We start from the raw sequence: 27,144 nt of genomic DNA on the forward strand, positions 1-27,144 counted from the left end.
GGGCAGGGAAGGGGGGCAATGCCTGCTCCAGGGGCCAGGCAGGAGGCTAGACACAGCCAGGCTGAATGGAGAGGCCAGATACTCAAGGGAAGGACGAATCTGGGGTCAGAATCAGACAGGTAAGCTCTGGAAAATGCTGGCCAGACAGACAAAGCCACTGTGGCCACCCTAAGGAAGAGGGTCCCCATCTGACCATTGCATACAGCTCCTTTGGTCTCCCAGGATAGCTCCAGGCCTGGGCTCACTGTAAATCCTGCTCTCTGAACACCCAGGGGCTCTTCCCAACCTCCAATCCTTTCTCACGCCTCCTTGGGAATCCCGGCCGGAAGATGAGTAAACTTCCTGTCTTCTGGAATGAGCTTCCCCGCCTTCCTCCCCGCGGTGTGTGCAAGGCTTTCTGGAGCACACCTCCTCTCCGCTCTGCAAGAAGGGCTCTTCCTCCAGCCTAAGCTGACTTCCCAGAGACTCACACATGAACCCCACCTTTCTTGCCTGCATTTTCTCTCTTTCCCTCAGGGCTGCTTGTTCCTTTCTCTGCTGGCCAAGAAGCTCTCTTAGGTCTCCCTTTAGGTAAAAACAAACAAACAAACAAACAAACAAAACAAAAAACACTTTGACTCTGTTGCCTCCAGGCATCAGGCCCCTCCTCCCCTTCACTCCACACTCCTTGAAAATGCAGTCCATGCTGCCACTGCCAGCCGTGTCCCTCCCAGCTGCCCTGGGGAAACATTTCCTCTAAGGGTCCTCAGTGTCCTCCTCGCAGCCCACCTGTAACCAAGGCCTGGTCTTGTTCCTCACACTCCAGACACTACATGCTACCTTGTCTAGAGGGGGCTGAATTCATGCCCCAAAATTCATGTCTACCCAGAACCTCAGGATGTGACTTATCCGGGCATAGGGTCTTTGCAGATGTGCTTAATTAAGAGGAGATCCTACTGGAGGAGGAATGACCCCTCAATCCACAGTAGATGGGAAAAGAGGGAAGGACACACAGACACACAGGCAGAGGCTGCGTGAAGATAGAGCCACAGACTCTAGTGATGCTGCCATGAGTCAAAAAATGCCAAAGAAGCATCAAGGAAACGTTATTCCCGAGAGCCTTGCTTTTCAGCTACCCAGTTCATGGTACTTGGTGAAGACAGCCACAAGAAACGAATGCAATGTCCTTCCAGCACTCCTCTCCTCCAAATTCACAAGGCCACACCCATTCCCGCCTCCACCACACTTCCTCATCATCTCCGTCCACCTGTGGCTCCCTCCACCACCCCGAGGTGCCCCCTGAGCTCCATCCTTCATTTCCTGCCCTCCTTTTGTTAAGGGTGAGGGTGGTGGTAGGAGAAGCTCACCTCCCCTGGCTTCATGACCTCTACCCACACATCCGTCTCTTCCTCCAGAACAACTGCTTAGGGGTCCTGCTGAGCCCAAACCCCAAGCTCCTCAAATCAAAGGTCTTCAAGAGAAGACTCTCAAGCAGCCCCTCCAAAGGGCCCATGGTCATCCTCCTTTTCTTAGCCCCTCCTCACAGCTTCCTTGGTTTCTCCTTCACCCTCACCCCAGTCAATCACATCTACTGGTCCCGTCTCCACATCGCCTGACTATGGCTCACATGTCCACCCAGTCTCCCCTCGGGTTCTAGCCTCTCCCCCAGGCATCCCCTCCATGCCTTTGCTCAAGCTCCTCCCTGGGCCTGGCCACCCTTAGCCTACACACCTTATCAATCAGCCTCCCTGTGACTGCTACTGCTACGCCTCCTCCTCCTTGCAGCCTTGCCTCCAGGCCCCTCGTGCACTTTGCTGCACTGTCCCCTCGCTAGGCTCCTTTTCAGGAAACCTTGGGGACTCCACTTAGAGAAATAACGGGGTATGTGGAGGCGAGAGTGGCTGAGGGCCGATTCGGGGGTGGTCTCAGGCAGCTGCCTAAAGAGAGGTTTTGTTTTTGAAGGTATTGGGGAGCTCTGGGGACTTCTCAATGCCAAACAGTATGGGGGGCAGTGCTGGGTGTAGAGGGAATCACCTGGCAGAAATGGGTGGAGGGAGCAGATGGGAAGAAGCAGGTGGCAGTGGTTAATTTACCCATTCATCTATTCACTCACTAAAGGTGAAAGGCGGTTGACCTTCTAGAGCTCATTCACTCATTCAACAAATGATGGCCAAGCACCTTGTATATGCCCAATGTGTTCTAGGGGCTGGGGATGCCAGTGTTCTAGTGAGGGAGGCCCAAAAAAAAAAAAAAAAAGAAAAAGAAAAAAAAATAATCAATAGCAAGTGTGTGGGGGAAAGACTGCAAATTAGGATAAATGCAATAAAACTGAAAAACAAATAATTGGCTAACCTAGAGCCTGGACAGAGGGAACGGGGTACGGCTGACCCTGAGTCAGGAAAGAGCTTGATGTGTTCAAGCCTCCACAGGGGTGAGCTGGAGTATGGATGGGGATGGGGAAAGGGGGATGAGGCTGGGGCCCAGGCAGGCCCGGGTGTGCAGGCTGTGGTGCAGGTGCATCGCAGGACCACAGTGCACACTCAGGTGATGGCGGTTCTTCCTCCCGTCCCTCTCTCCTCTCCACAAATACTCACAGATGGATTCATCCTTCTGCAAATACTTACTGAGCTCACTAAATGTTGTAGACATAGGAGATTCAGCTCAAGTTCCTGCTTTTATGGAACTGCCCATCTAGTCAAAGAGACGGCCAGCAAATGCATAAACAAATAGATAATAGGCCAGGCAGTGGTCAGTGATACGAAGACAAATTCAGCAGGGTAGGTACCTCTGTAATAGATCACAGAACTGGGAAAGAGCCATAAGGGAGTGTTGCCAGTCCAGAGGTTGGCAACAGGCTATCCCCGGGCCAAGTCTGCCCTCTTCCTTTGTGTGAACACTGGAGCGCGGTCGGCCTTCGGTCAGCCCATTTGTTTATGTGTTGTGAAGGGCAGCTTTCACTCTGCAAGGGCAGAGCTGAGATCGCAAACAGAGACTGTGGGGCCCACAAAGCCTAAAATACGAACCATCTGGCCCTTTGCAGGAAAACTTTCTGGATCCCAATCTACGGTCTAATATCTTCATTTCTCAAAGGAGGACATGGTCTCAGGTCACCCAGCAAGTTTGAAACACAGTCAGAAACAGAAGCCAGCTCTCCTGAATCCAGAGTCTTTCTGCCAGGCAGAGTGAGCAAGGAAGACGGAAACCTCATTTCTATCTACCCTTATATCCTGCCTCGGCCAAGCCTTCATGAGGCCTCCTAGTAAGGGGCAAGCTGACTGCTTTGATTCTTTTCCCTTTTATTTCCCCCATGTACTCTCAGCCTGGAACCTGAATAGGCAGAGTAAGGGCTCAGAAACCGAGGGGTCAGAGAAACAGGGAACCTCACGGATCCATGCACGAGTGACCTCCAGCTCCCTGAGGATGAGCTGATTGGAGGCTCGGCCACTGCTGATGCTCGGGCCAGCCAGTCTTTCCTCTTTTGCAGCCTGACTTCTGCCATGTGATAGGGAAAAGAGGAAGAAGGCCTTTCAACAACACTCCCCATCTACCCACGCAGCCCTTGCCTGGCCGGGGAGGCTTCTGCATCCCCCAGAGGGTCCCGTGCATCACTGTCACGAGGCTGATGACCAGGCACAAGGGCCATGCCCTGTGACCTGGTGGTAATGAGGAGGTGGTCTGGGGGTGCTCCAGCCTCTCTGTACTAGAAAACATGAGGGACCATCAGGAAGAGAGAGTCCTTAGCCAACCCCTGGCAGGCACTTCCTCAACAACAGACTGCTCCCGCCTTGGGGAGGCCGTTTCTCTTTGGAGGTGCATGTGGGCAGAAACCACAGGCTGCTCTAGGCCTCAGGTGCCTGCATGCAGACAGGCACAGACGCGCACAGAAGCACAGGCAGTGAGGACCTGCAAGAGGCCAGCAAGGAGGCCTCAGGCACCCAGTGCTGCAGACCCCTCCCAGGCTGCCTGCCTGTGTCGAAAGCGCTGGGCTCCTCAGTGCAGACTCTAATTTAGGTTCCGCTATCTGGACACTTGTGATGATCAATCATGTTAAAGAGACACTTGAACACTTAAGGTCCGGGCCATCTTCTAATTTGTCCAGGAAATCGCCTCTGGATTTTAAGGATATCTGTAGGAAGAAATTGAAGGCAGAGAGGGAGCAGTCGATAGCCTGGAGGGCAAGGGAGCATAGCGCAGGTGGGGAAAAAGGGGTCGTGAGCACTTAGGGAGAAAATAAGAAAAGAACTAGAGAAGCTGAGGCCACCAAAGGCATGACTGACAGTGTTTCAAACTAGGCTTTTTTTCCCCCTCTGTAGGATGCAGCAAGAGCTAAAAACAGAAGAAAAAGCCATCACAGGTGTATTATTTATTGGGAATGGCACGCTGGCTGGGCCCGCAGTTAGAATCAGAGGGTGGACAAGGGGATTTTAAAAAATGACTCACTTTGGTTCTAATTTTTAAAAATGGTTTAGAGCAGTCATCCACGCCAGCTGAAGCAACTGGCAGCCACTCACGCACACCCAGAGGCAGAAAGCCTGAAGCCCCCCGCATCCTGCCTGACCTCAGACTCCCCATCTCCTTTCCTAGGATGACAAAGCTCAGGCAAAATCCCACTTTAATACGCGGGAGGAGGGGTGTTGTACCCTTCTCCACTCTTGGGAATTCTGCTCTTAAAAAGTGGATTACTGGTACGGTGCAGTGGCTCACGCCTGTAATCCCAGCACTTTGAGAGGCCAAGGTGGGCGGATCACTTGAGGTCAGGAGTTCAAGACCAACCTGGCCAACATGGTGAAACCCTATCTCTACTAAAAATACAAAAATTACCCAGGCATGGTGGCAGGCGCCTGTAATCCCAGCTACTCAGGAGGCTGAGGCAGGAGAATTGCTTGAACCTGGGAGGCGGAGTGAACCCAGGAGCCGAGATCGCGCCACTTCACTCCAGCCTGGGCGATACAGCGAGACTCTGTCTCAAAAAAGAAAAAAAAAAGGAAAAGAAAAAGAAAAAAAGAATAAAAGAGGATTGCCAAAGGGAGTCTAAACATTGTTTCCATTTGGAGAGAGATCTGAGTAGCACTAAAATGGGTCTGCAGAAACACCACCTGGCACAAAGAGAGACTCCTGAATACCTGTTCCCCTGGCCAGCTGGCATCAGGACCACCTGGCAACAATGCCCAGGCCTCACCCGGGGAGATAAAGTCATCACAGAAAGGTCCAGGAATCCAGGTATTTTCCAAATGTCCCAGGAAATCTGATACTGATTCAGGTACCCTGGGCTGCGGCCCCCATTCTGGTCTTATTAGCTATGTGACACTAACGAGTTACTGTCTCTACTTTCCTCCTCTGTAGAATGAGGACATGCCACATCCTCATAGATGGCTACAAAGTTAGGGGGAAACAGGCAGAGCAGGTTGTTCAAAGTTTAATGAGTTGTTGCACAGCTCATTAAAGAATATGAAATCCATTTGATGGGTCACGACCAGAATTTTATTTTATTCTATTTAATCCTTTGTTGCCTTCTTTCTTACTAAAGGTGAGTGAGCTGTCTGCATCTTTTTCTGGGACCCTTCTCTGTGCACCCGAGCCCTCTGGCCTGCTCATGGACCTCGCTCAGGTAAGCTCCCTCTTCTTCATCACGCGTTTTTCCTTCTCTGCTGGATCATTTGCTTCTGCACACAAACTCCCTGCTATGTCTCTCGTATTAAAAATAAAAGAACAGAACATTCTTCCCCTTCTGAATGACAGTTCCCTGCAGCTTGTGCCTCATTGTCCTGCTCCCATTTAAAGCAAAATTCCTTGAGTTTGCTGTCTCCTCTGCCTCTCCCCCCATCCTCCACAATGCTGCTCCCCAAGGTCACCATGAACCTGCACAAGGTCAAATGCTCCATCCTCATCCTGCAAGGCTTACAACCAGCACTGGCACTGTTGATCACTTGCTCCTCCTTGAAACTGCAGTCAGAGTGGAGTTTCCTTTTTTTAAGTACAGATGCAGCTTCATGAAACTGTTGTCTGCATTATAGATACAAAGGTCTTGCCAGGTGAGATAGCCATCATGCTCAAAAAAATTTTGAAAACGCTGATATAAAGCACTGGGGTTAAGATCATAAATACATGGGTTGACAGGGCCCCAGTCTGAGTCCCAGTTGTCACTTACTTTGTACCTGGGGGCAAATGACTTAAACTTTTTCAACCTTGGTTTCCTTCTCTGTATAAAGGGCAAAATAAACCTATGTCTTCGGACTCTTAAAAAAAAAAATGGAAAAAAAAAACAAACAAACTTCTAGCACACGGTAGATTGCTTAATAAATATTGCTGAGTTAATGAATGAATTTGTACCCTTAGCAGTGCCTGGCACATGGTAAGAGTTTAGTAAAGGTAGTGAATGTTGGTATTTAGCAAAGTCCTCACACAGCGGCCACCACCTTATAAGGCATGCCATAACTGTCAGGACTTTCTGCCCTACCTGTGTCTGCAGCGTTATGTAAATGCTGCCAGGTGGGTCTGTGGGCAGAAGGCCCAGGGGCCACAGAGCCTGTCCCCAACCCACACAGTAGGTAAGGGCACTGCTAGACTAGAGTCCCTCTGTTGCCAAATCTGGGTTCCTCCCAGCTACCTTGTGGTCCTATGAGACAGGACTAATCCACCTTTCGCCCAGCTATGGAGCCTTTACCAAACAGTTGTCCTATGACTCTTAAACCTGTGGGAACAGGGAGCCTCCACTCCCTGATACAGCACAGAGAGGTTACCCAGCTGGGTCAGGGCCTCAGGACTGCCTCTCTTCTGCTCTCCAGTTTCACTTGCTCTAGCTTTGTGCCACCCCAGGTGTAGGATGCCCACATTGAGCCCAGTTGGCCCTATCACTCCTTTTCCAGGAGCCTGGGAAATTGGAAGGAAGAGGAGGGTGGCTGTGGAGCCCCCATCTCCTAACTACAGCCCTTGGCCCCCTGGCCCAGCAAAGGGGAGCATTACCAAGAGAAAGGGCAAAGGCTCCTCCAGGGGCCACCACTGGTTGGCGTGGAACTGTGGGCTCGCGGGTGCAGCTCAAGCCCAGAGCATTTCCGTCAGACAAGCACCGAACCCTCCAACCACCTACATTTGTAGGGAGTCCCATGAGGAATCCCATACTCTAAGGTAGACTAGGCCACCTCCTTGCACTTCCCGCAGGATGTTGGCCCTAATTCTCCAAGGGGGAAACTGTCCCTTTCACTGCTAGGTTTGACAACTTGACTTGCATGGCAGGAAGTTCTCCCAGAAGGCTCACCTAAGTCTCTCATGATGTAGCCTTTGCCTGTTTAATGGGTTAATGGGTACTCTAGTGGAGGCAGAGGACAGCTGCTTCTTCCCCCTATGTGGTAACGTTTTACTTGAATCATAGTCCTTTTTGTTTTGAGACTGGGGTTTCACTATGTTGCCAAGTCTGGTCACGAACTCCTAGGCTCAAGCTCACTGTTCTGTTCTCCCATCTCAGCCTCCTGAGTAGCTGGGACTACAGGTACACACCACCATGCCTGGCCTGGATCATGGTTATCTGGCTACACATTAGCCTTATCTGGAGAACTTAAAACGCTTGTGCCCAGGCCCCTCAGAAGGAATTAGAATTGGGTGAGTGGAACACGTGGGATGTGGGGTATTTTCTTTTCTGTTCTTTTCTCTTTTGAGACAGATTCTTGCTCTGTTGCCCAGGCTGGAGTGCATTGGCATGATCTCGGTTCACTGCAGCCTCTGCCTTCCAGGTTCCAGTGATTCTCCTGCCTCAGCCTCCTGGGTAGCTGGGATTACAGGCGCACGCCAGTGGGGTATTTTCTAAAAGCTTCCCAGGTGATCCCGATGTGCAGCCAGGGCTGAGAGTGCCAAGGTAGACAGATAGCTTGGAGAACACGCTGGTTATAAGCATGGGCTCTGCAGTTCTATCACTTGCTAGCAAGTGACCTTGGGTCAGTGGTCTAAAGTCTGTGAGCCTTGATTTCATTTGGCAACTGGGATGACAGTACCTAACTCACCAGGATGTCATGTGGAAGGAAGATGGCAGGTCAAGTGGGAGGTGGGTACAGGCTGCATGGCAGGGACTTGGTAACCTCTGATAACCTGTCCTCCAGCTTCCTCTTCTCCACATAAGCTCATCCTGCTTCCTTGGAACACTTCCTCCTTGGACTGGGATGTCCGCACTTCAAGGGCAGATCAGCCTTGCTGCTTTGCAGGGCTGAGAGACTGGACCAGAACTAAGGGACTGGAAATAAGGGGAGGGGATGCCCTACGTCCCCCACTTGCTGAACCAGGACAACCTGGCTACCTTCCCTATGGCAGGAACCCCACTTCATGTCTATGCCAACACACCTGAAAGATCAGAACTCCTTTACTGGTAGCCACTGTGACTTCCAGAGCTGCTTCTGCTCCCTTGCAGAGCCATGGCATCACTCTCATGGATTGGGTTGTGGAGCTTTCCTTCTCAGCCTTATGATAACTAATGTGACAAATATTTATGTGCTATTATGTGTTGGGTGCCATGCCAGGTGTGCCAGGGGCACAGGATGTAAAGTAAGAGCGTTTTATTCACTGGTGGGGGAGGCCTCCTCATCTGTCATGGTGGATGATAACAGTTCCTGACCTACAGGGGTGCTGTGGGGCTGCATGAGATAATGCAGGCAAAGTGCTGAGAGCCGCGGCTCCCACCCAGCCAGCGCTCGGTCTCCATGAGCTATAGGACAGGATGTGATGGGGAAGTATGATGCTGCTCTGAAGACCCAGACGTGGAGCCCCTAACTCAGAGAGGTGGCTTCAGGGGACGTGCCCGGAGACGAGATGATTCTGTCTTCTGCCTCACCCCCGGGACTGAGTGGTGGGGCGCCTCCTGGTCAGATGGGGGGATGGACAGGGGCATCAGTAGAGTGCCTGGCCCAGGTCCCTGCCCTGCTGACACCAAGTCGGGCTGTAGGTCTCACCCATGACCTGGCCGTGTCCTGCAGTCCCTCAGAGAGGAGTCCCTGGGCAGACCGAGGTACACAGGAAGGAAGGTGTGGAGAGAGCGACTGTGGGGGCCTTGCAGCAAGGAATGGCCAGGAGAAGGTGCAGACACTCTTCTCTCCGGAGCAGGAAGTGGGGCTTGTCCAGCTCACTGTTCTGTTCTAGGCCAAGGGCAGCCAATACAGGCCTGCAGGAGAGCCTGGGGAAGGGTGAGGAGGCCCCACAGGGCAGGGGATGGCTTACAACCCCAGAGCTGGGGAGAACCTCCAGCTAAACAGGTCAGGTGGGGAAGGGAGAAGGGATGCTGGGTCCAGGACCCAGGGGTAGAACACAGGCACCTGTGGTTTCAGGCTGGAAAAGGAGGCCAGACCAAGGGCAGGCTCTCCAAAGGAAGGAAGATGGTGTTTGGTGGAGTCAAAGTGTGGGGGGTGGGGGGTGGGGCATCTCCAGGATATACCCTACATACCACTCTCTGAGTATGAATGAGTCTGTAATCATCTATCCACCTCAATGCCCCATAAAATTCTCTATAGCTCTTTCTAGCTGTGTGATCTCAGGCAGGTTACCTAGCCTCTCTGAGCCTCTGGTTTTTGTCTTAAGAAAAGGGTTACGAAGACTTGCATTGCAGGGCTAATGAGAAACAATACATGCAATACCCCTGCCTGCATGGTGGGCCCAGAGTCGGGCTCAGGCAATGGCAGCTGTTGCAGGCCCCTGTGCCATCTTTTCTTATCAATTCTTCCTCATTTATGCTCTAATTTTGTTTGGCCCTGGGCCAGCAGGCCTGTGATAGATTTATTGGAGGTTCTTATTCCAGAGAATAGAGACAGGAGGGCAGAGTGAGCAGGATACTAAGGCATCCCCACATTTGTCCAGGCAGAAGGAAATGAGCCCACTGACCTTGAAAGTGACATAATTTGGGGGAGGGGGTGTCTGGGTAAACCCTCCTCCTGGGTCTTGCTCCCCATCAAATGGTATTCATCCCCAGAAAATGTTCAAAGGAAAGTACAGGAAAGAATAAACATCTAGACCCACAGCTAATTGAGTTGCAGGTGGTGGCTAGAGACAGGACCATTTGACTCTCCTCCTCCTTCCCCCAAAGTGGCCCTCAGGTGACAGGGCAGACAGGCAGCCTCTCGCAGGGAAATCAGGAAGAGAGGAGGAAAGAGTTGGGGAGGTGGGTGGCTGGGATGAGGAATGAGGCAAAGAAAAATGGCCCGCAAAATGCAGAAACGCCCCAGCATGCTCGCTTCCCAAACCCGGCCCATGAATCGAGGGGTGACAGGTCTCTCATCTCCGATGCCAAGAGCCAGGAGCTCCGGGCAGCCGCAGGTACTACATCTGCACCTGCCAGCAGTTGGAGAGAGGCCATAAAGCATCGTAGCAGGCCTCAGAATGCCAAGTGCCTGCAGCTGGGAAGGGATCGCCTTGCGGTGAAAGCAGTACCCAGGGCGAGGGCTGCTCCCAGAGCCAAGCCTGGGCACCCCTCCCTCCAGAGGCTGCTTGATCCTGGGGGCCTGGTGGTGGACAGAGGAGGGGCAGGGCAGGTGCACACGCAATCTAGCTCTGTGCCGGCCGAGACAGGCAGGGACCTTCTGGAGGAAGCCCAGTAGGCCAGGTGATTTACTGCGGCTGGCAGAAAGCTGGGACATCGGAGTCACTGGTAAATAAAAGTGGATTGTAAAGCACCCGGGCTAAGCCTGCGCCTGCAGAAATGCACCAGGGCTGCAGACAGCTTAGAAGCACGGGCCCCATCCTCCAAACGATCATCACAATCATAGTTTATACGGCACTTCGGATAGGCGTGCCAGGCCTGTCCTAACTGCTTTTTAACACATATTAATATACTTAATCCTCACAACAGCCCTAAGAAGTTGGTGGTAGTATTAAAATATCTTCCTTTAACATACCAGAAAGATGGCCGGGTGTGGTGGCTCATGCCTGTAATCCCAGCACTTTGGGAGGCCGAGGCGGGTGGATCTCTTGAACCCAGGAGTTTGAGACCAGCCTGGGCAACATAGTGAGACTCTGTGTCTACAACAAATACAAAAAAATTGGCCAGGCATGGTGGCGTGCGCCTGTAGTCTCAGTTACTCAGGAGGCTGAGGCAAGAGCATCACTTGAGCCCAGGGAGGTCGAGGCTGCAGTGAGGCTTGACTGTGCCACTGCACTCCAGCCTGGGTGACAGTGCAAGACTCTGTCTCAAAAAAAAAAAAAAAGTACTAATACAGTCCAGAAACATGAGGCAGCACGGAGAGGTCACACAGCCAAGCCCTGTCCAGTGCACCACAAACCCTACTGTGCCCTTCAGTCACCCGAAGGGCTTGGCAGCTCACAGGCCCTGTCTCAATGGGCCTCGGGTGGGCGGGAGACCGCATCACTAACAAGCTCCCAGGTGAGGCCGCTGGTCTGAGGACCACACCTTGAGTCGAGAGGCTGTAAACTACTCTGCTGCCTTCCTGTGGCACTTCCTCAGCCTTAGAAATGGTTTATATCCCATTGCTCTGGCCCCGGGAGGCATCTATGAGTTCCTCAGTTAACAGAAAAGGCCCTCACAGGTGTCAGATGTGTCAGATCATGGGGGGAGTTGAGGGGTGGAGTAGGGGAGTGTGGAAGTGTGAAGTTGTAAGCATATCAATGTCTACACCCCAGCTCAGGCTAATCTAATCAGAATCCCTAGGGCATGGCCCACACTGGTATTTTTATTCCTTTTCATTGGACAGGTAATGTGCCAATGACACAACAAGGTTTGAGGGAGGCCCATCTCACACATGTGCGTGGAAACCCAGTCATCACGTTCATGAACTACAAAAGGACCATGAACTGGTGTTTTTTTAAGAAGCTCCCTGGGTGATCCACATGTGTAGCCGCAGTGAGTCCTTGAGATGGACAACAGGGATGCCTCCCTCGCTATGGCAGATTCATGCCTATAAAACTGAGGACAGCTCCTTGGGGCGAGGCCAAGGATTTCCTTCTGGGAAGCAGTGATGAGCCACCTCCTGGGCCACTGGAAGGTGCGGCTGGGGTCTGCTAGCATACCTCCTTCTTGTTTCTGAGGCACCCCTAGAGAAGAAGGGCACAGCTGGGCAGCTGGCAACATCCCATCTTGGCATTTGTCGGAGAAGTCCTTGCCTCCCCATGCTCTCAAGTGACAACAGACACCAGCCTGGATTAGCTGTGGAAACGGAGGCTCCTGACCAAGACTCTCCTTGACCAAACTTCCGTCAGGTTCCTCTGAGCCCCATCCTCGACCTTGGCCCCAACCCCAGTCCTGACTTCTGCCTGCCCAACCCAGTCTTAGCCAAGAATCTTGCCAAGTCAGATTAGCCAGCATGCCCCTGAGGAGAGAAGCCATTTCTCTTACTGTCTCCTGTCTCTGAAGAGGACAAAGTAAAAGTTGAAAAACAACAGGAATGAAGTCAGTGGCAAGATGACTTCAGCCAGTGCCACTGATGACCAGACCTGAGGTTAAAAGATTAACCCCCCACTCTAACCACATGTGCTCTCAATCTATCACAACCCTTTCACGTGGAACCCCTCGTAAGCCCTTAAAAGGGCCAGGAACACTGTCTTCGGAGAGCTCGGCTCTGGAGACGTGAGTCTGCCGACGCTCCCGGCCGAATAAATAAACCTCTTCCTTCTTTAATCCGGTGTCTGAGGAGTTCTGTCTGCAGCTCGTCCTGCTACATTTCTTGGTTCACCTGACTGGGAGGCGAGGTGATTAACAGACGGTCGAAGCTGCTGCTTAGGCCTGCCCTGTGGAACAACCCTGCGGGGGACTCCGGCCAGCCTGAGCGACGCGGATCCTGAGAACGCTCCTGGGTAGGCAATTGCCCGGCTGGAACGCCTCGTCAGAGCAGTGCACAGCAGGCCCCCACAGAGGATCAGCGCAGTGGCTGAACACGGGGAAGGAACTGGCACTTTAAGTCTGGACATCTGAAACTTGGTAAGACTGGTCTTTGGAACTTGCCCACTCCATTTGAGCGGAAGCGTGGCCTGATCACCCACAGTGTGCCTGTACCGGCACTTTGGTTTTTGAGTTGACTTGAATTGCTTGATATTTTGGTTTTGACCTGGCTTGGATTTCTGGATACTCTGATTTTGGTTTTGATTCTGGTTTGGTGTAAACTGAAAAAGTTGTGGGTGCCCTTTTTACCTGTTCTTTGTTCTGTGGTGCGCGTGTGGTGTGAGCGTGGTGTTTTGTCTCGAGGAAACATGGATCAGACACAAAGTATGCCCAGTCCGCTAGGAACTATGTTGAAAAATTTCAAGGAAGGATTTAGTGGAGACTATGGGGTTACTATGACACCAGGAAAACTTAGAACTTTGTGTGAAATAGATTGGCCAACATTAGAAGTGGGTTGGCCATCAGAAGGAAGCCTGGACAGGTCTCTTGTTTCTAAGGTATGGCACAAGGTAACTGGTGAGTCAGGATACTCAGACCAGTTCCCATACATAGACACTTGGTTACAGCTGACGCTAGATCCCCCACAGTGGCTAAGAGGGCAGGCAGCAGCAGTGCTAGTAGCAAAGAGACAGATAGCCAAGGAAGGATCCCACTCCACCCACCAAGGGAAATCAACGCCTGAAGTTCTGTTCGACCCAACATCAGAAGATCCATTGCAGGAGATGGCACCAGTGATCCCAGCGGTGCCCTCCCCTTACCAGGGGGAGAGGCTCCCCACTCTTGAGCCCACAGAGCTTGCACCTCCGCAAGACAAACATATCCCTAGGCCACCTAGAGTAGAGTAGAGAGGAGGTGAAGCCTCGGGAGAAACCCCTCCCTTGGCAGCTCATTTACGACCCAAAACTGGGATACAAATGCCCCTGAGAGAGCAGCGGTATACTGGGATAGATGAGGATGGGCACATGGTGGAGAGGCATGTTTTTGTGTACCAGCCCTTCACCTCTGCCGACCTTCTCAACTGGAAAAACAATATCCCATCCTATACTGAAAAGCCACAAGCTCTAATTGATTTGCTCCAAACTATTATCCAGACCCACAACCCCACCTGGGCTGACTGCCACCAGTTGCTCATGTTCCTCTTTAACACAGATGAAAGGTGGAGAGTGCTCCAAGCAGCAACTAAGTGGCTAGAGGAACATGTACCGGCTGATTACCAAACCCCCAAGAGTATGTGAGGACCCAGTTCCCAGGAACAGACCCCCAGTGGGACCCAAATGAAAGAGAGGGTATGCAAAGGCCGAATTGATACAGGGACGCTGTCTTGGAAGGATTAAAAAGGGGAGCCCCGAAAGCCACAAACGTTAACAAGGTCTCTGAGGTCATTCAGGGAAAAAAAAAATCCAGCACAATTCTTTTCTTTTTGAGACGGAGTCTCGCTCTGTTGCCCAGGTTGGAGTGCAGTGGCACATCTCAGCTCACTGCAAGCTCCACCTCCCGGGTTCACACATTCTCCTGCCTCAGCCTGCCGAGTAGCTGGGACTACAGGCACCTGCCACCACGCTCAGCTAATTTTTTTTGTATTTTTAGTAGAGACAGGGTTTCACCATGTTAGCCAGGATGGTGTCGATCTCCTGACCTCGTGATCCGCCCGTCTCAGCCTCCCAAAGTGCTGGGATTACAGGCGTGAGCCACCACGCCCGGCCAGTCCAGCACAATTCTACGTGAGATTGTGTGAGGCCTATCGTATGTACACATCCTTTGATCCCAATAGCCCTGAAAATCGGTGCATGATTAACATGGCTTTAGTTAGTAAAAGCACAGAAGACATTACAAGAAAACTACAGAAACAGTCTGGGTTTGCAGGGATGAATACATCACAGTTATTAGAAATAGCTAACCAGGTGTTTGTAAACAGGGATGCAGTAAGCCGTAAGGATAACCGCAAAGAGAATGAACGTCAGGCCTGGCGAAATGCTGACCTATTAGCTGCAGCAATCAGAAGGGTCCCTCCAAAGAGGCAAGGGAAGGGGGGGTGCCCTGGAAAGGAAACTGAGCCTGGCTGTCAGAGTTTGCAGTGTAACCAGGGAAGGACAGCATTAGGAGATATACCTAATGTAAATGACAAGTTAATGGGTGCAGCACACCAACATGGCACATGTATACATATGTAACAAACCTGCACATTGTGCACATGTACCCAAGAACTTTAAAAAAAAAAAAAAAAAAAAAAGGACATTGGGAGAACAAATGCCCTCAGCTAAAAGGAAAACAAGGTGACTCAGAGCAGGAGGTCCCAGACAAGGAGGAAGGGGCCCTGCTCAACCTGGCAGAATGGTTATTGGACTGAGGAAGGTCATTTGCAATCTACCGGAGCCTAAGAGCAGAAGGCAGGTGAGAAAATTCTTAGGAGCTGTGGGGTTTTGCAGACTGTGGATCCCAAACTTTGCAGCATTAGCCAAGCCTTTGTATGAGGTCACAAAGCGGGGGACCAGGAACCTTTTGAATGGGGATCCCAACAACAACAAGCCTTTCATGAGTTAAAGGAAAAACTTCTGTCAGCCCCAGCCCTGGGGCTACCCGATTTGACAAAGCCTTTTACATTGTATGTGTCAGAGAGAAAAGATGGCACTTGGAGTTTTAACCCAAACTGTGGTGCCCTGGCCGAGGCCGGTGGCCTACCTCTCTAAACAACTAGACAGGGTTTCTAAAGGATGGCCCCCGTGTTTGAGGGCCTTGGCAGCAACTGCCCTGCTAGTACAAGCAGCAGATAAACTGACTCTTGGGCAAAACATGAACATAAAGGCCCCCCATGCTGTGGTGACCTTAATGAATACTAAAGGACATCATTGGCTAATGAATGCTAGACTCACCAAGTACCAAAGTTTGCTCTTGGATTTTACACAGTGAAAATCCCTGAGTAACCATTGAAGTTTGTAACACCCTGAACCCTGCCACCTTGCTCCCGGTATCAGAGAACCCTGTCGAGCATGACTGTGTAGAAGTGTTGGACTCAGTTTAGCAGACCTGACATCCGGGACCAGCCTTGGGCATCAGTAGACTGGGAACTATACATGGATGGGAGCAGCTTCATCAACCCACAAGGAGAGAAATGTGTAGGGTATGTAGTGGTAACCCTGGACACTGTTGAAGCCAGATCGTAGCCCTAGGGCACTTCAGCCCAGAAAGCTGAACTCACTGCTTTAATTTGGGCCTTAGAACTCAGTGAAGGTAAGACTAAACATTTACACTGATTCTCGGTATGCCTTTATAACCCTTCAAGTGCATGGAGCATTATATAAAGAAAAGGGCCTATTGAACTCTGGGGGAAAGGACATAAAATATCAACAATAAATTCTGCAATTATTAGAAGCAGTATGGAAAGCCCACAAGGTGGCAGTTATGCATTGCAGAGGACACCAGCGAGCTTCCACCTTGGTGGGTTTGGGGAATTCCCGTGCTGACTCAGAGGCTCGAAAAGCAGCATCTGCCCCCTTCCGGGCATCAGTCAGAGCCCCCCTGCTCCCTCAGGTACCTGATCTTGTACCTACTTATTCTAAAGAAGAAAAGGACTTTCTCCAGGCAGAGGGAGGACAAGTTGATGAAGGAAGAATGGATTCGGTTACCACATGGGAGAGTAGCTGTGCCATAGCTGCTAGGAGCCGCAGTTGTACTGGCTGTGCATGAAACCACCCATTTAGGTCAGGAGTCACTTGAAAAGTTGTTAGGCCAGTATTTCTACATCTCGCATTTGCAGCCCTTGCCAAAACGGTGACGCAGCTGTGTGTTACCTGCTGACAGCATAATGCAAGGCAAGGTCCAGCTGTTCCGCCCAGCATACAAGTTTATGGAACAGTCCCCTTTGAAGATCTCCAGGTGGACTTCACAGAGATGCCAAAGTGTGGAGGTAACAAGTATTTACTAGTTCTTGTGTGTACCTACTCTGGGTGGGTGAAAGCTTACCCAACACGAACTGAGAAAGCTCATGAAGTAACCCATACGCTTCTTCGAGATCTTATTCCTAGATTTGGGCTGCCCTTACGGATCGGCTCAGATAACAGGCCGGCGGTGTTTGTGGCTGACTTGGTACAGAAGACGGCAAAGGTATTGGGGATCACATGGAAACTGCATGCCGCCTACCAGCCTCAGAGTTCCGGAAAGGTGGAGCAGATGAATCGGACTATCAAAAATAGTTTAGGGAAAGTATGTCAGGAAACAGGATTAAAACGGATACAGGCTCTCCCTATGGTATTATTTAAAATTAGATGGACCCCTTCTAAAAGAACGGGATATTCCCCTTATGAAATATATCATAGGCCCCCTCCCACATTGCGGGGACCTTCAGGCACTCCCTGAGAGTTAGGTGAAATTGAGTTACAGCTACAGGCTTTAGGAAAAATAACACAATCTCAGCCTGGGTAAATGAGAGATGCCCTGTTAGCTTATTCTCCCCAGTTCACCCTTTCTCCCCAGGTAATCGAGTGTGGATCAAGGACTGGAATGTAGCCTCTTTATGGCCATGGTGGAAAGGACCCCAGACTGTCGTCCTGACCACTCCCACCACTGTGAAGGTAGAGGGAATCCCAGCCTGGATCCACCACAGCCGTGTAAAACCTGCAGCACCTGAAACCTGGGAGGCAAGACCAAGCCTGGACAACCCTTAAAGAGTGACTCTGAAGATGACAAGCCCTGCTCCAGTCATACCCAGAAGCTGACTGGTCCATGCACAGCCGAAGCATGAGGAAGCTCATTGTGGGATTCATTTTTCTTAAATGTTGGACTTGTACAGTAAGGACTTCAACTGACCTTCCTCAGACTGAGATAGGGCAAAAGCTTGAAACAGTCTTGTTGTTTAAAAGGGACTTGTGAGTATAATGCCACCCAGCACAAGGTATGCAGCCCAGGAAGTGACCAGCCTGATGTGTGCTATAACCCATTAGAACTACTTGATCCCCATTAAAAAACAGAGTATGTAACTCTAGGAATCAATGGAACTGGACTGGCAGGAAGACCTGGATAGTGAAGATGAGAGTGAGAACTCCCACTAGTGAGTGAGGTTCTCAAAGGGGGGAATGAGGAGAGAAGCCATTTCTTTTACTGTCTCCTATCTCTGAAGAGGAGAAAGTAAAAGTTAAAAAACAACAGGAATGAAGTCAGTGGCAAGACCAGCCAGTGCCACTGACCAGGCCTGAGGTTACTTTTAACCCCCCACTCTAACCACATGTGCTCTCAATCTATCACGACCCTTTCAAGTGGAACCCCTTAGAGTTGTAAGTCCTTAAAAGGGCCAGGAACTCTGTCTTCAGAGAGTTTGGCTTTTGAGACGCAAGTCTGCCAACGTTCCTGGCCAAATAAAAAAACCTCTTCTTTCTTTAATCCGGTGTCTGAGGAGTTTTGTCTGCAGCTTGTCCTGCTACACCCCCACCTTTGAGATCTGATCAAGTTCCTCATTCCCCACCTCTGATGTTCAGCTGTCTCTCCATATACTCAGGGCATTGGTCCAGGACTCCCACCTATACCCAAATCCACACGTACTCAGGTCTCCAGTCAGCCTTGTGGAACCCAGCTCTCCCTATAATCAGGTTTTGAACTCTACTAATAGCACATTTTCCATCAGCATTTGTTTGAAAAACTTCACATATAACACAATTCAAACCCATATTGTTTAAGAGTAGACTGTGTAAGTCCTAGGCCTGCTTTCAGCAAGCATCGTGTTAGGCCAGTTGAGCCAGAATATTCCCTTCTCTCAAATCCGATCAAGCTCCTCACACCATTCAGTGTACTCAAGGGATTGGTTCCAGGATCCCCCCCAGGTACCAAAACCCGAGCATACTCAGTCGGTCTTGCAGAACCACAAATAGGAAACATTGGCCCTCTGTATATGCAGGTTTCACAACTCACAAATACTGCATTTTCCATCCACATTTGGTTGAAACAAAAATCTGCATCTAAGTGAACCCCTGTTGTTCAAGGGTCGACTGTGTAAGTCCTGGGCCTGCTTTCAGCAAGCAGAGGCCTCGCCTTGACTCTCCTCTTAGAAATGTGCCATCCTCCAGCCCCTCATGCTGCCCCTTGGCTATAAATCCCCATGTCTCCTTTTCAGAGTTGGACTCCATTTATCTCCCCTACTACAAGTCTTAAATAAAGCTTTCCTTACTGTTTTAACAAGTGTCATAATTTTTTTCTTTAATCCTCTTCCCCTACCACCCCCACCTCTCTGGAAAAGTCACCCAGCAAAGTGAGCAGCCCTGTCAACTAAACAAAATTGACTCCTCACCTTGACATTCAAGGCCCCGGGCAATGATCTCAAGACCTCTCTCTCTTACTTGTGCCCCAAACACAGCTTCACTGTTTGTCATACACACCTGGACTTTCCTCCCATTCTGCCATTGCCCAGCCTTTTTCTTCTACCTGGATCGTTTTCTCCCCTTTCTTGAAACCCACCAACTCCAAGTCACAGCAATCTCTCCCATGGTGATCAGACTAATTATCCCTTTGGATTAATTTTCCCCATCTTCCATAACAGAACCTCCCATTTTAGCAGGCACATGGTTCTCTGAGATAAAGCTACATCGAAAGACTACATTTCCCAGCCTGCTCTGCAAGCTGATGTGGTCACATGCCTAAGTTTTGACCAATGCAATGTAAGAAGAGCAAGGTGTGTCACTTCCAGGAAGTGTTCTTACAGGCAACAGGCATTTCTTCCTTCTCCTCTTGCTTCTACCTACTGATGTAACAGCTGGACCTACAACAGCCATCTTGTACTGTGAGGTGGCCTTGGCCATGAAAGCTGCACAGAGTTGAAGCAACTGGGTTCCTAACGCCATAGAACGTCATACCAGCCTTGGGCTGTCCCCACCAGAATTGAACATGGGAGAAAAATGACCTTCCATCTCATTTTAGTTACTAGTCTTTTGGAATTTTCTGTAACTAATGCTATTCAGTCCATACCTTCATACCCCTGGAGGTGTGGACTCTAGATTCTTGGGTTTACCATACATACCACATGGAACCATAATTTGCATGTTCTTCCCAAGCTAAACAGTAAGTAATCTAAAGGCTGGAAATGTGTCTGAAATCTCCATCTTCCCCTGCCATGTGAGCCATGAGGCTTCTGTATGCTCCCACCAGCCTTGCAGGAGAAACATGTCCTTACCAGGATGTCTGAGCCCTCAGGGTCCTCCCCTGTGGCTGGGCTGGAGGAGTTGCCGAGTTTGAACATCCAGTACTCCTTGGCAGTGACAAGGAAGTTCCATGGCAGTAGACTGCCAATGCCCAGGCTGAAGAAGATGATGTATGTGCCATAGAAGCGGTCCTCGGGCCTCTGTAGGCCAGGGGGCGGGTGGTCCAGCAGCTTCTCAAGCAGTGCCTCCTGGTCAGCTTGGAGACTGCTGCCTATGGTTCTGTAGGTGGAGTTTGAACTGTGCTGAAAGTCGTCCTCTGAAGCAATGGCCACTATTGGAGCAAGAAGGGCAACAGAGACAGGGTAGGTAAGTAGAAACTGAGGCTGGGGACAGCTGGGGACCCACCCAGCCTACAAAATGACCATGCCCCCTCACCCTGGGCTCTGTAAAGTCACTAAAGCCTGGTTGGAGAACTTCATTTTAAGGATCAGGGAGAAAGACAAAAATTAGACCTGGAGAAGGGCAGGATGTCAGAACTGTAAGTGTCCTCAGAGGTCACCCCAACTATGCAAGTGCAACAGAGGTAGCACATAATTGTGGAACAGGCTGGGTGTAAACCACTGCATGATAGTGGGGACTGTGGCAATGTACCCAGAAAGGCAAACCTAGTCTAAAGGCATTCACAGTTCTGTGCAGCCATAAAAAAAGAATTAGGACCCCTGATGGGCAAAGTGATCTTTAAACCCTTTTTGACTTTATTTGAAAGAAATAAGGGGCAGGATAGTATGTAGAATATGCTACTATGTGTGTAAAAAAAGTGGGGAGAGAAAATATACATACGCATATGTATTTGTATATGCATATAATATCTCTGGAAGGCTACATAAGAAGTTTCTAACAGTGAGTGGCTGCCTCTAAGGAGGGAGACTTCCCTGCATTCTTATTTGTGCCTCTTGAATTTTTAACTATGTTCCTAGTTTATTATCAGTTCCAAAATAAAATTAAAAGTGTAAATAAAAATAAAAACCTTCAGATTAAATAATTGTTTAAAAAACTGGTAGTGTCTAGGGCTGCCTCCATAAGCTGGTGTGTAGCCTCTGATAGTCCATTCCCATTTCATTTGTGGGGAAAGAGAGGTCCAAAGAACAGAAGGCCATAGACTAGGTAAATGGTCAAGCCTGGGTTTGCAGCTCCTGCCTGGGTCCCACCTCTGCTCATCACGCCCTACCAGGAGTCAGCTACTTTCTTTTTTTTTTTGAGACGGAGTCTCGCTCTGTCGCCCAGGCTGGAGTGCAGGGTCCCGATCTCAGCTCACTGTAAGCTCCGCCTCCCGGGTTCACGCCATTCTCCTGCCTCAGCCTCCCAAGTAGCTGGGACTACAGGCGCCCACCACCTCGCCCGGCTAGTTTTTTGTATTTTTTTTTTTAGTAGAGACGGGGTTTCACCGTGTTAGCCAGGATGGTCTCGATCTCCGGACCTCGTGATCCACCCGTCTCGGCCTCCCAAAGTGCTGGGATTACAGGCTTGAGCCACCGCGCCCGGCCGAGTCAGCTACTTTCAATCTATGGTAGCGCCTAAGACAAATGGAAGAGCCTGGGCTACCAGCAACTATTGTCTACATGGCCTTGGGCAGGTTACCATATTTCTGTGCCTCAATTTCCCTAAATGTAAACCCAGGGAAGCCATTTTTATGATAGTTATGCAACTGCAACTGGCTGGCAATGCCTGGCCTGTAAGCAGCTGTTGAACAAATGTCAGCATCTCCCTGGCATCCTGGGCCTGTCGCATGGCTGGCTGGCTGCTGGATTTGGCTGTAAAGTAGCATGCCTGCTTCTTTGCTCTAGATAGCACCTAGGATGTGGCAGCAGCTTGTTAAATGAGAAATGTCTCCGTAATGCTGAGGATGGGACACTTCAGAGTCCCTTCTGCAGTAGCCTACCCAATAAACTAATAAATAAATAAATGCATCTTGATTTCTATAGGAGGCTAAACCTAACTCAAAGCATCGTGCCAAGAAGACTGGGGCCTTTATTCCCTGGTGGGATGGGAATACCTCCTCATGTGGGTGCAGAACCTTATCCACTATTTCAGGAGAACCTCAGAGCATCCCTTGGAATTAGGGCAAAAAACATTGCTCTCTTTTTTCAGATGGAAAGACTGAGGTCTGGAAGGCACTTGCTATGTCCCATATTCAAATAGAAAGAACTCCCAATAGCTAAACTTAAGTCCAGTAATCACAAATGCCAAAGTCTGTGCCTAACAGAGGTCACACTTGAGGCTGACAACAGCCTAACATATTAGGTACTACTCTAAGACCCATTTCACAGATGAGGGGTCTGAGGCTCAGAAAGGTTGAGTAACTTGCCCAGGGTCACAAAACTAGCAGATGGCAAGAGTGAAGTTACACTTGCCAAGCAGACTGGGGACTATGCTGGACTCCTCAGCACACCGGGGAGGACTGGCTGGGAATGGGAATCTTGTGTCTGCTGGTTCCAAGTACAAGCATCCTTCCTGCAAGCGTTGAAGTCAGTGAGTGGGGAGGGGCCCAGGCACACTGAAGGCACCCTTGTCAATGTTTGCTGAATGAATGGACTCTGCACCACCAGGACATTCTCCCCTGCTGGGGTAGCATGTACCCTGGAGCCGGCAGGCGGGAGGCCACTGGATGCCCAAGTGCAATGCATCCAGCCAGCAAGTCTATTTTAAACTCCTCTGGTTAGCAGAGCCCCTCCCCAGCCTGGATTCGGATGGAGGCTAGCATTAACAAGCTCACTGTCTGGAAGCTCACTGTGTGGAAAATCTCTTTCCACATGCACCCACTCACAGAGTAAAGGCCATGTGAAGGCACAGCAAGAAGGAGGCTGTCTGCAAGTCAGGAAGAGAGCCCTCATCAGAAACCAAATCAACCAGCATCTTGATCTTGCCCTTCCCAGCCTCCATATCCGTGAGAAACAAATTTTAAGCCACCTAGTCTATGGTATTTTGTCTGGCACAAAATGGTACAAATGTAACAAGCTCACCTGTTACATTTTAAAAATTAGTGTTTAAAATGTAAAAAATAATCATGACCCACCCACATAGAACAAGAGAGAACCACAAGTGGTTCTTCCCAGAGGCTCCAGCTACCTGTGGCTAGAAGGACCACCAGCCCTGTCACTCAGGACCACACTTGGCTAGGGCCCCCTTCTCAGTACCTGGCGTCTATTTGTCAAGGACCATTCAGCCTTGACTGAGCTTCTGAACAAGGAGCCAGGAATTTTCTCTAACCAGGGTCACAGGCCAGGGCACTGGAGTGAGCAGTCTTATTAGTCTTTACAAAAGCTAGCTGCTGACTTCTGGATTAAAAAAGAAAGAGAAAGGCAGGCAAGGAAGTGCCCAACCTTCCCCAAAACAGGCTGGCTGTGGCCTGGAACGTGCTCCTGGGTCACCTGCAGGAGCCCGGCCATGCATAGAGAGGCAGCCCTGCACAAGGAGGCAGGCACTGCTGGGGCCGCGGCAAAACCTCATCTGGGCCAGGAAGCCTAGGTACTGGTTCCAAGGAGGCTCCTGACTCTGGCTAGGTGGCTGTCCCTTCTGTGCCTCGATTTCTTGGGCTGTGAACCGGGGTGGGGAGCTGGTAGGGCTAACCTGTGGGAGGGCACTGGGAAGCGCAGGGCACCGCCCACTGGCCGCTGCAGAACCGGCTTTGCGGTGTAAACAGCCCAAGCCTCAGGCCGGGCAGCTGGGACCGAGAGAACCAGCCACCATCTGGATACTGCGGGCCGACAGGTCCATACCAGGCCCCCACCATACAGGCAGTAAGGTCCAGTCTCAGGGAGGAGGAGGAGGGGAGAGAGGATTTGAGGAAGAGAAGACAGAGACCCAGAAAGAGGGGTGGCAGAGAGCAAGGAGGGAGAGGAGGGACGGTGGGGAAGGGACCACGGAGGGGGTGGGGTCCTTTGGCTCCCCTGGCAGCTCGCAGCCGTCCCCAGGGCCCGGGAGGGAGGTTGCTGAGCGCGAGTCTGGGGGGGGGGGCCAGGACCGGAGCCGGAAGAGCCCAAGCCGGCCCGCACTTACTGTCGCCGCTGCGCTGCGCCGCGCCGCCGCTGCCTCGGGCGCACGGCCAGGACCACTGGGCTTGGTAGGCGGCAGGCGGGCTCCTCCCCCGGCCCCGCTCCGCCCCTCCCGGCACCACGCCGCCGCTTCCCCGTTTGCAAACAAGCCTTTTTCCTTTGTCTTCTGCCGGCGCTCCGGGGCTCCCCCTCCTGGCACTGGGCTGGGGCCAGCCTGCGCCCATTTCACAGGAGAAAAAGTGAGGCGCCCAGTGTTAAACGCACTGCCCATGCTTGCGATGGGTGCGCGGCGCATCAGGCCTCCTGGTTGCTGCTCCTTTTTTACCTTGGAGTCAGACCCCACTGTCTGAGACCTCCCCTTTAGCTACAATAACCTGCACCCCAGGACTAAGAGGAGCCCTCATCTTGCCCCCACACCGCTGCCGAGACCCCTCTCCAAAGGCTGCTTCTACCCTTCCCGGCTGCCCCTGCTCTGGAGGTGAAGCGGGACCCACACCTGGACTGAACTGGGCCTCCCAGGCTGGGCAGCTATTTTCAGTAGACCCAGAACTTGGCAGTCAGCAATTCCAGCCCTCACACTTGACCGCAGCCGCAGCGTGTAACACACAGCTGCTGCGTGTTCTTTAAGAAAGTGGCGGCCGGGCGCGGTGGCTCACGCCTGTAATCCCAGCACTTTGGGAAGCCGAGGCAAGCGGATCACCTGAGGTTGGGAGTTCGAGACCAGCCTGACCAACATGGCGAAACTCCATCTCTACTAAAAATACAAAATTAGCCGGGCATGGTGGTGCGTGCCTGTGATCCCAGCTACTCGGGAGCCTAAGGCAGGATACTCGCTTGAACCTGGGAGGCGGAGGTTGCAGTGAGCCGAGATCGTGCCATTGCACTCCAGCCTGGGCAACAAGAGGGAAACTCCGTCTCAAAAAAAAGAAAAGTAAAGAAAGCGGGAACCAGGCCGGGCGCACTGCCTCACGCCTCTAATCCTAACGCTTTGGGACACTGAAGCAGGTGGATCGCTTGAAGCCAGGAGTTCGAGATCAACCTGGTTAACATGCATGGCCAAACTCCATCTCTACTAAAATTACAAAAATTAGCTGGGTGTTGTGGCGCACACCTGCGATCCCAGCTATATGGGAGGCTGAGGCAGGAGAATTGCTTGAATCCGGGAGGCGGAGGTTTCAGTGAACCGAGATGATGCCACTGCACTCCAGCCTGGAGCCTTGGTGACAAAGCAAGACTCCAACTCAAAAAAAAAAAAAAAAAAAAAATGGTGGAAACCTTCCTGACTCCCGGTCCTGGCCCAGTTGGCCAATTCAGAGCGGGGATCTAGATGCTTCACAGGGCCTGAAGATCTGTGACCATGGATAGTAAATCCTTGCAGTTGCCATCCCAGGGCTCAAGAGTGCCACAGAGCCCATCAAGGCTGTCAGTAGTGTGAACAGGTTCTCAGAGCATCCCCACTCCCCGCCCCAGCCTCTCATTTTATAACCTCCATTCCCCAAACACTGGCCTGATCATATAAGTCTCTGGGTACACATCCAGATTCTGGGGACCTCTCCCCAGGAGGGTTGCTGCTACTCCCCACTCCCTAAGGGTGGTGCTATACCTACTTTGTTTGCTCTTCCCTCATAGTGGGCACATAATTTGTGTTCAATAAATACCTGGATTGATACAATCCATCATTCAAGGGGTGCAGACTGGGAATCCAGAATGGATCATTTAACAAGCTCCACCAGCAGGCGAGTTTGGAGACTAGCACCCTAAATTGTCAGAAAGCCCCGCAGCCAAGGAGAGGAAGGGGCTTAGCTCCAGACTTACGAGCTGCGGGATAATGGTGAAATTACTAAACCTCTCTGAATCCCAGGGTCGGCTTAGGACTAGCGGGAGCATTAAGTCAGGTGATCCATGCCAGGCACTCAATGCAAATTTCCATCACTTCCAAGGAAGACACTCCCCACCCCCAGAATGTGATAGTTCATATGCTAGTTTAGTCATCAGGCCTTATTTTTGGCCTTCTTTACATTGGAAAAAAAATCCTCTAATATACAAAGCATTTTCATGAACAGTCTCTCATTTGATCTCCCCTCCCCCACCCCAGTACCCAGTGAAATGGGATTGTTGTCCCCATTTTATAGATGGGGAAACCCAGGCTCAAAGAGGTAAAGTGGCTTCCCAGGGCACACAGCTGGCAGTGATGGAGTGGCAGAACCCAGAGCCAAGGCTCTTTCTGTCATGCCCGGTTACAAGCAGGCGGGTGAGGCTGAGGGGAGGGGGCACAGCCCAAGGGACAAAGTCCTAGGATCCAGTGAGGGCAGCAGATCAGGGCTATTTCTGGCCCAGCCTGGGGACCATGCCCTACCTCTGTGAGGCTCTAGTGCTTTGTCACTTGATTGCTTTTACTTCAGGCAGAGTCCTCAGTTGTTTGTAGTCAGTGTTATCTTTATCTTTGGAGAATGTGCGTGTATGTGAGTAAGTGAGACAGTTTCAGGACACCTGCTTAGAGAATCAGAGGTGCCAGGAGCCCTCTTCCAGAGCTCTGAGGCTGGGGTCTTAATTCAAATGGAGGAGGCACCAGCCACTTGGGGATCTGCTGTTGCTAGGGCTCAGTTCAGGAAGGGGCTCTGGGGATGGCCTCCATTATGAAAGCAGAAAGCTATGGGAGGAAACAGGTTGCTAATGCATCCGTGGGGCTGCTTCCCGGCCAATGTGGGCTTGTCTTCTCCTCCAGGATCTAGGCAGATGGTGGTGGTAATGTCTAGCTTGGGGGCAAGATGAGTCAGGTACTGTTGGGCATTCAGCTTCCCAGGGAATGTTTGAGGCTGTGGGGGATCAGGGAAGGAACAGGAGAATGGGGGTCCAGAGGCTTGAGCTCTGGGTCTGCCCCGGTCCCTGGCCAGCAGGCACTTCAGTGACCAGGTAATAAAAACATTTACCCTGACAGATGATCAGAAAAGAGGGAGATAGGGTCAAGAAAGGGAAGTAGAGAGGAAACAGAATAAAAGTGTTTTCACAACGCCCACTTGACAGCAGCGGACTCCAGGGAGGAGAGGGATGGGGAGGCTGGGGTGGGCAGGCCTCAGAAATTGGCTGGGTTCCTGTCTCTTGCCTGAAGTTATCCTGAACATTGCTTTTG

The 27,144-nt window shown here is 51.1% G+C and overlaps 1 protein-coding gene and 1 non-coding gene across 4 annotated transcripts in view; both read right to left on the bottom strand.

Moving 5' to 3' along the window:
* Window positions 1-24,075, bottom strand: part of SLC29A3 (solute carrier family 29 member 3) — a 50,193-nt gene extending 26,118 nt beyond the window's left edge. For 2 of the 3 annotated variants that reach the window (XM_025397777.1, XM_025397778.1), the window contains exons 1-2: window positions 24,019-24,075; window positions 19,995-20,293 (exon numbers count right to left, since the gene is read on the bottom strand). In XM_025397777.1, the coding sequence (XP_025253562.1) occupies window positions 19,995-20,293; window position 24,019 (300 nt within the window). In that variant the 5' untranslated portion in view covers window positions 24,020-24,075. Of the gene's footprint in view, window positions 1-19,994; window positions 20,294-23,589 lie in introns of all 3 variants that reach the window. The other variant, XM_025397776.1, reaches the window with a different exon arrangement.
* On the bottom strand, window positions 11,648-11,751 carry LOC112632295. The gene has a single exon (XR_003121352.1). It is a non-coding gene; the product is annotated as a small nucleolar RNA U13 (small nucleolar RNA).
* Window positions 24,076-27,144: the final 3,069 nt, after the last annotated feature.

The sequence above is a fragment of the Theropithecus gelada genome, chromosome 9 (assembly GCF_003255815.1).
Source record: "Theropithecus gelada isolate Dixy chromosome 9, Tgel_1.0, whole genome shotgun sequence".
Lineage (NCBI taxonomy): Eukaryota > Metazoa > Chordata > Mammalia > Primates > Cercopithecidae > Theropithecus > Theropithecus gelada.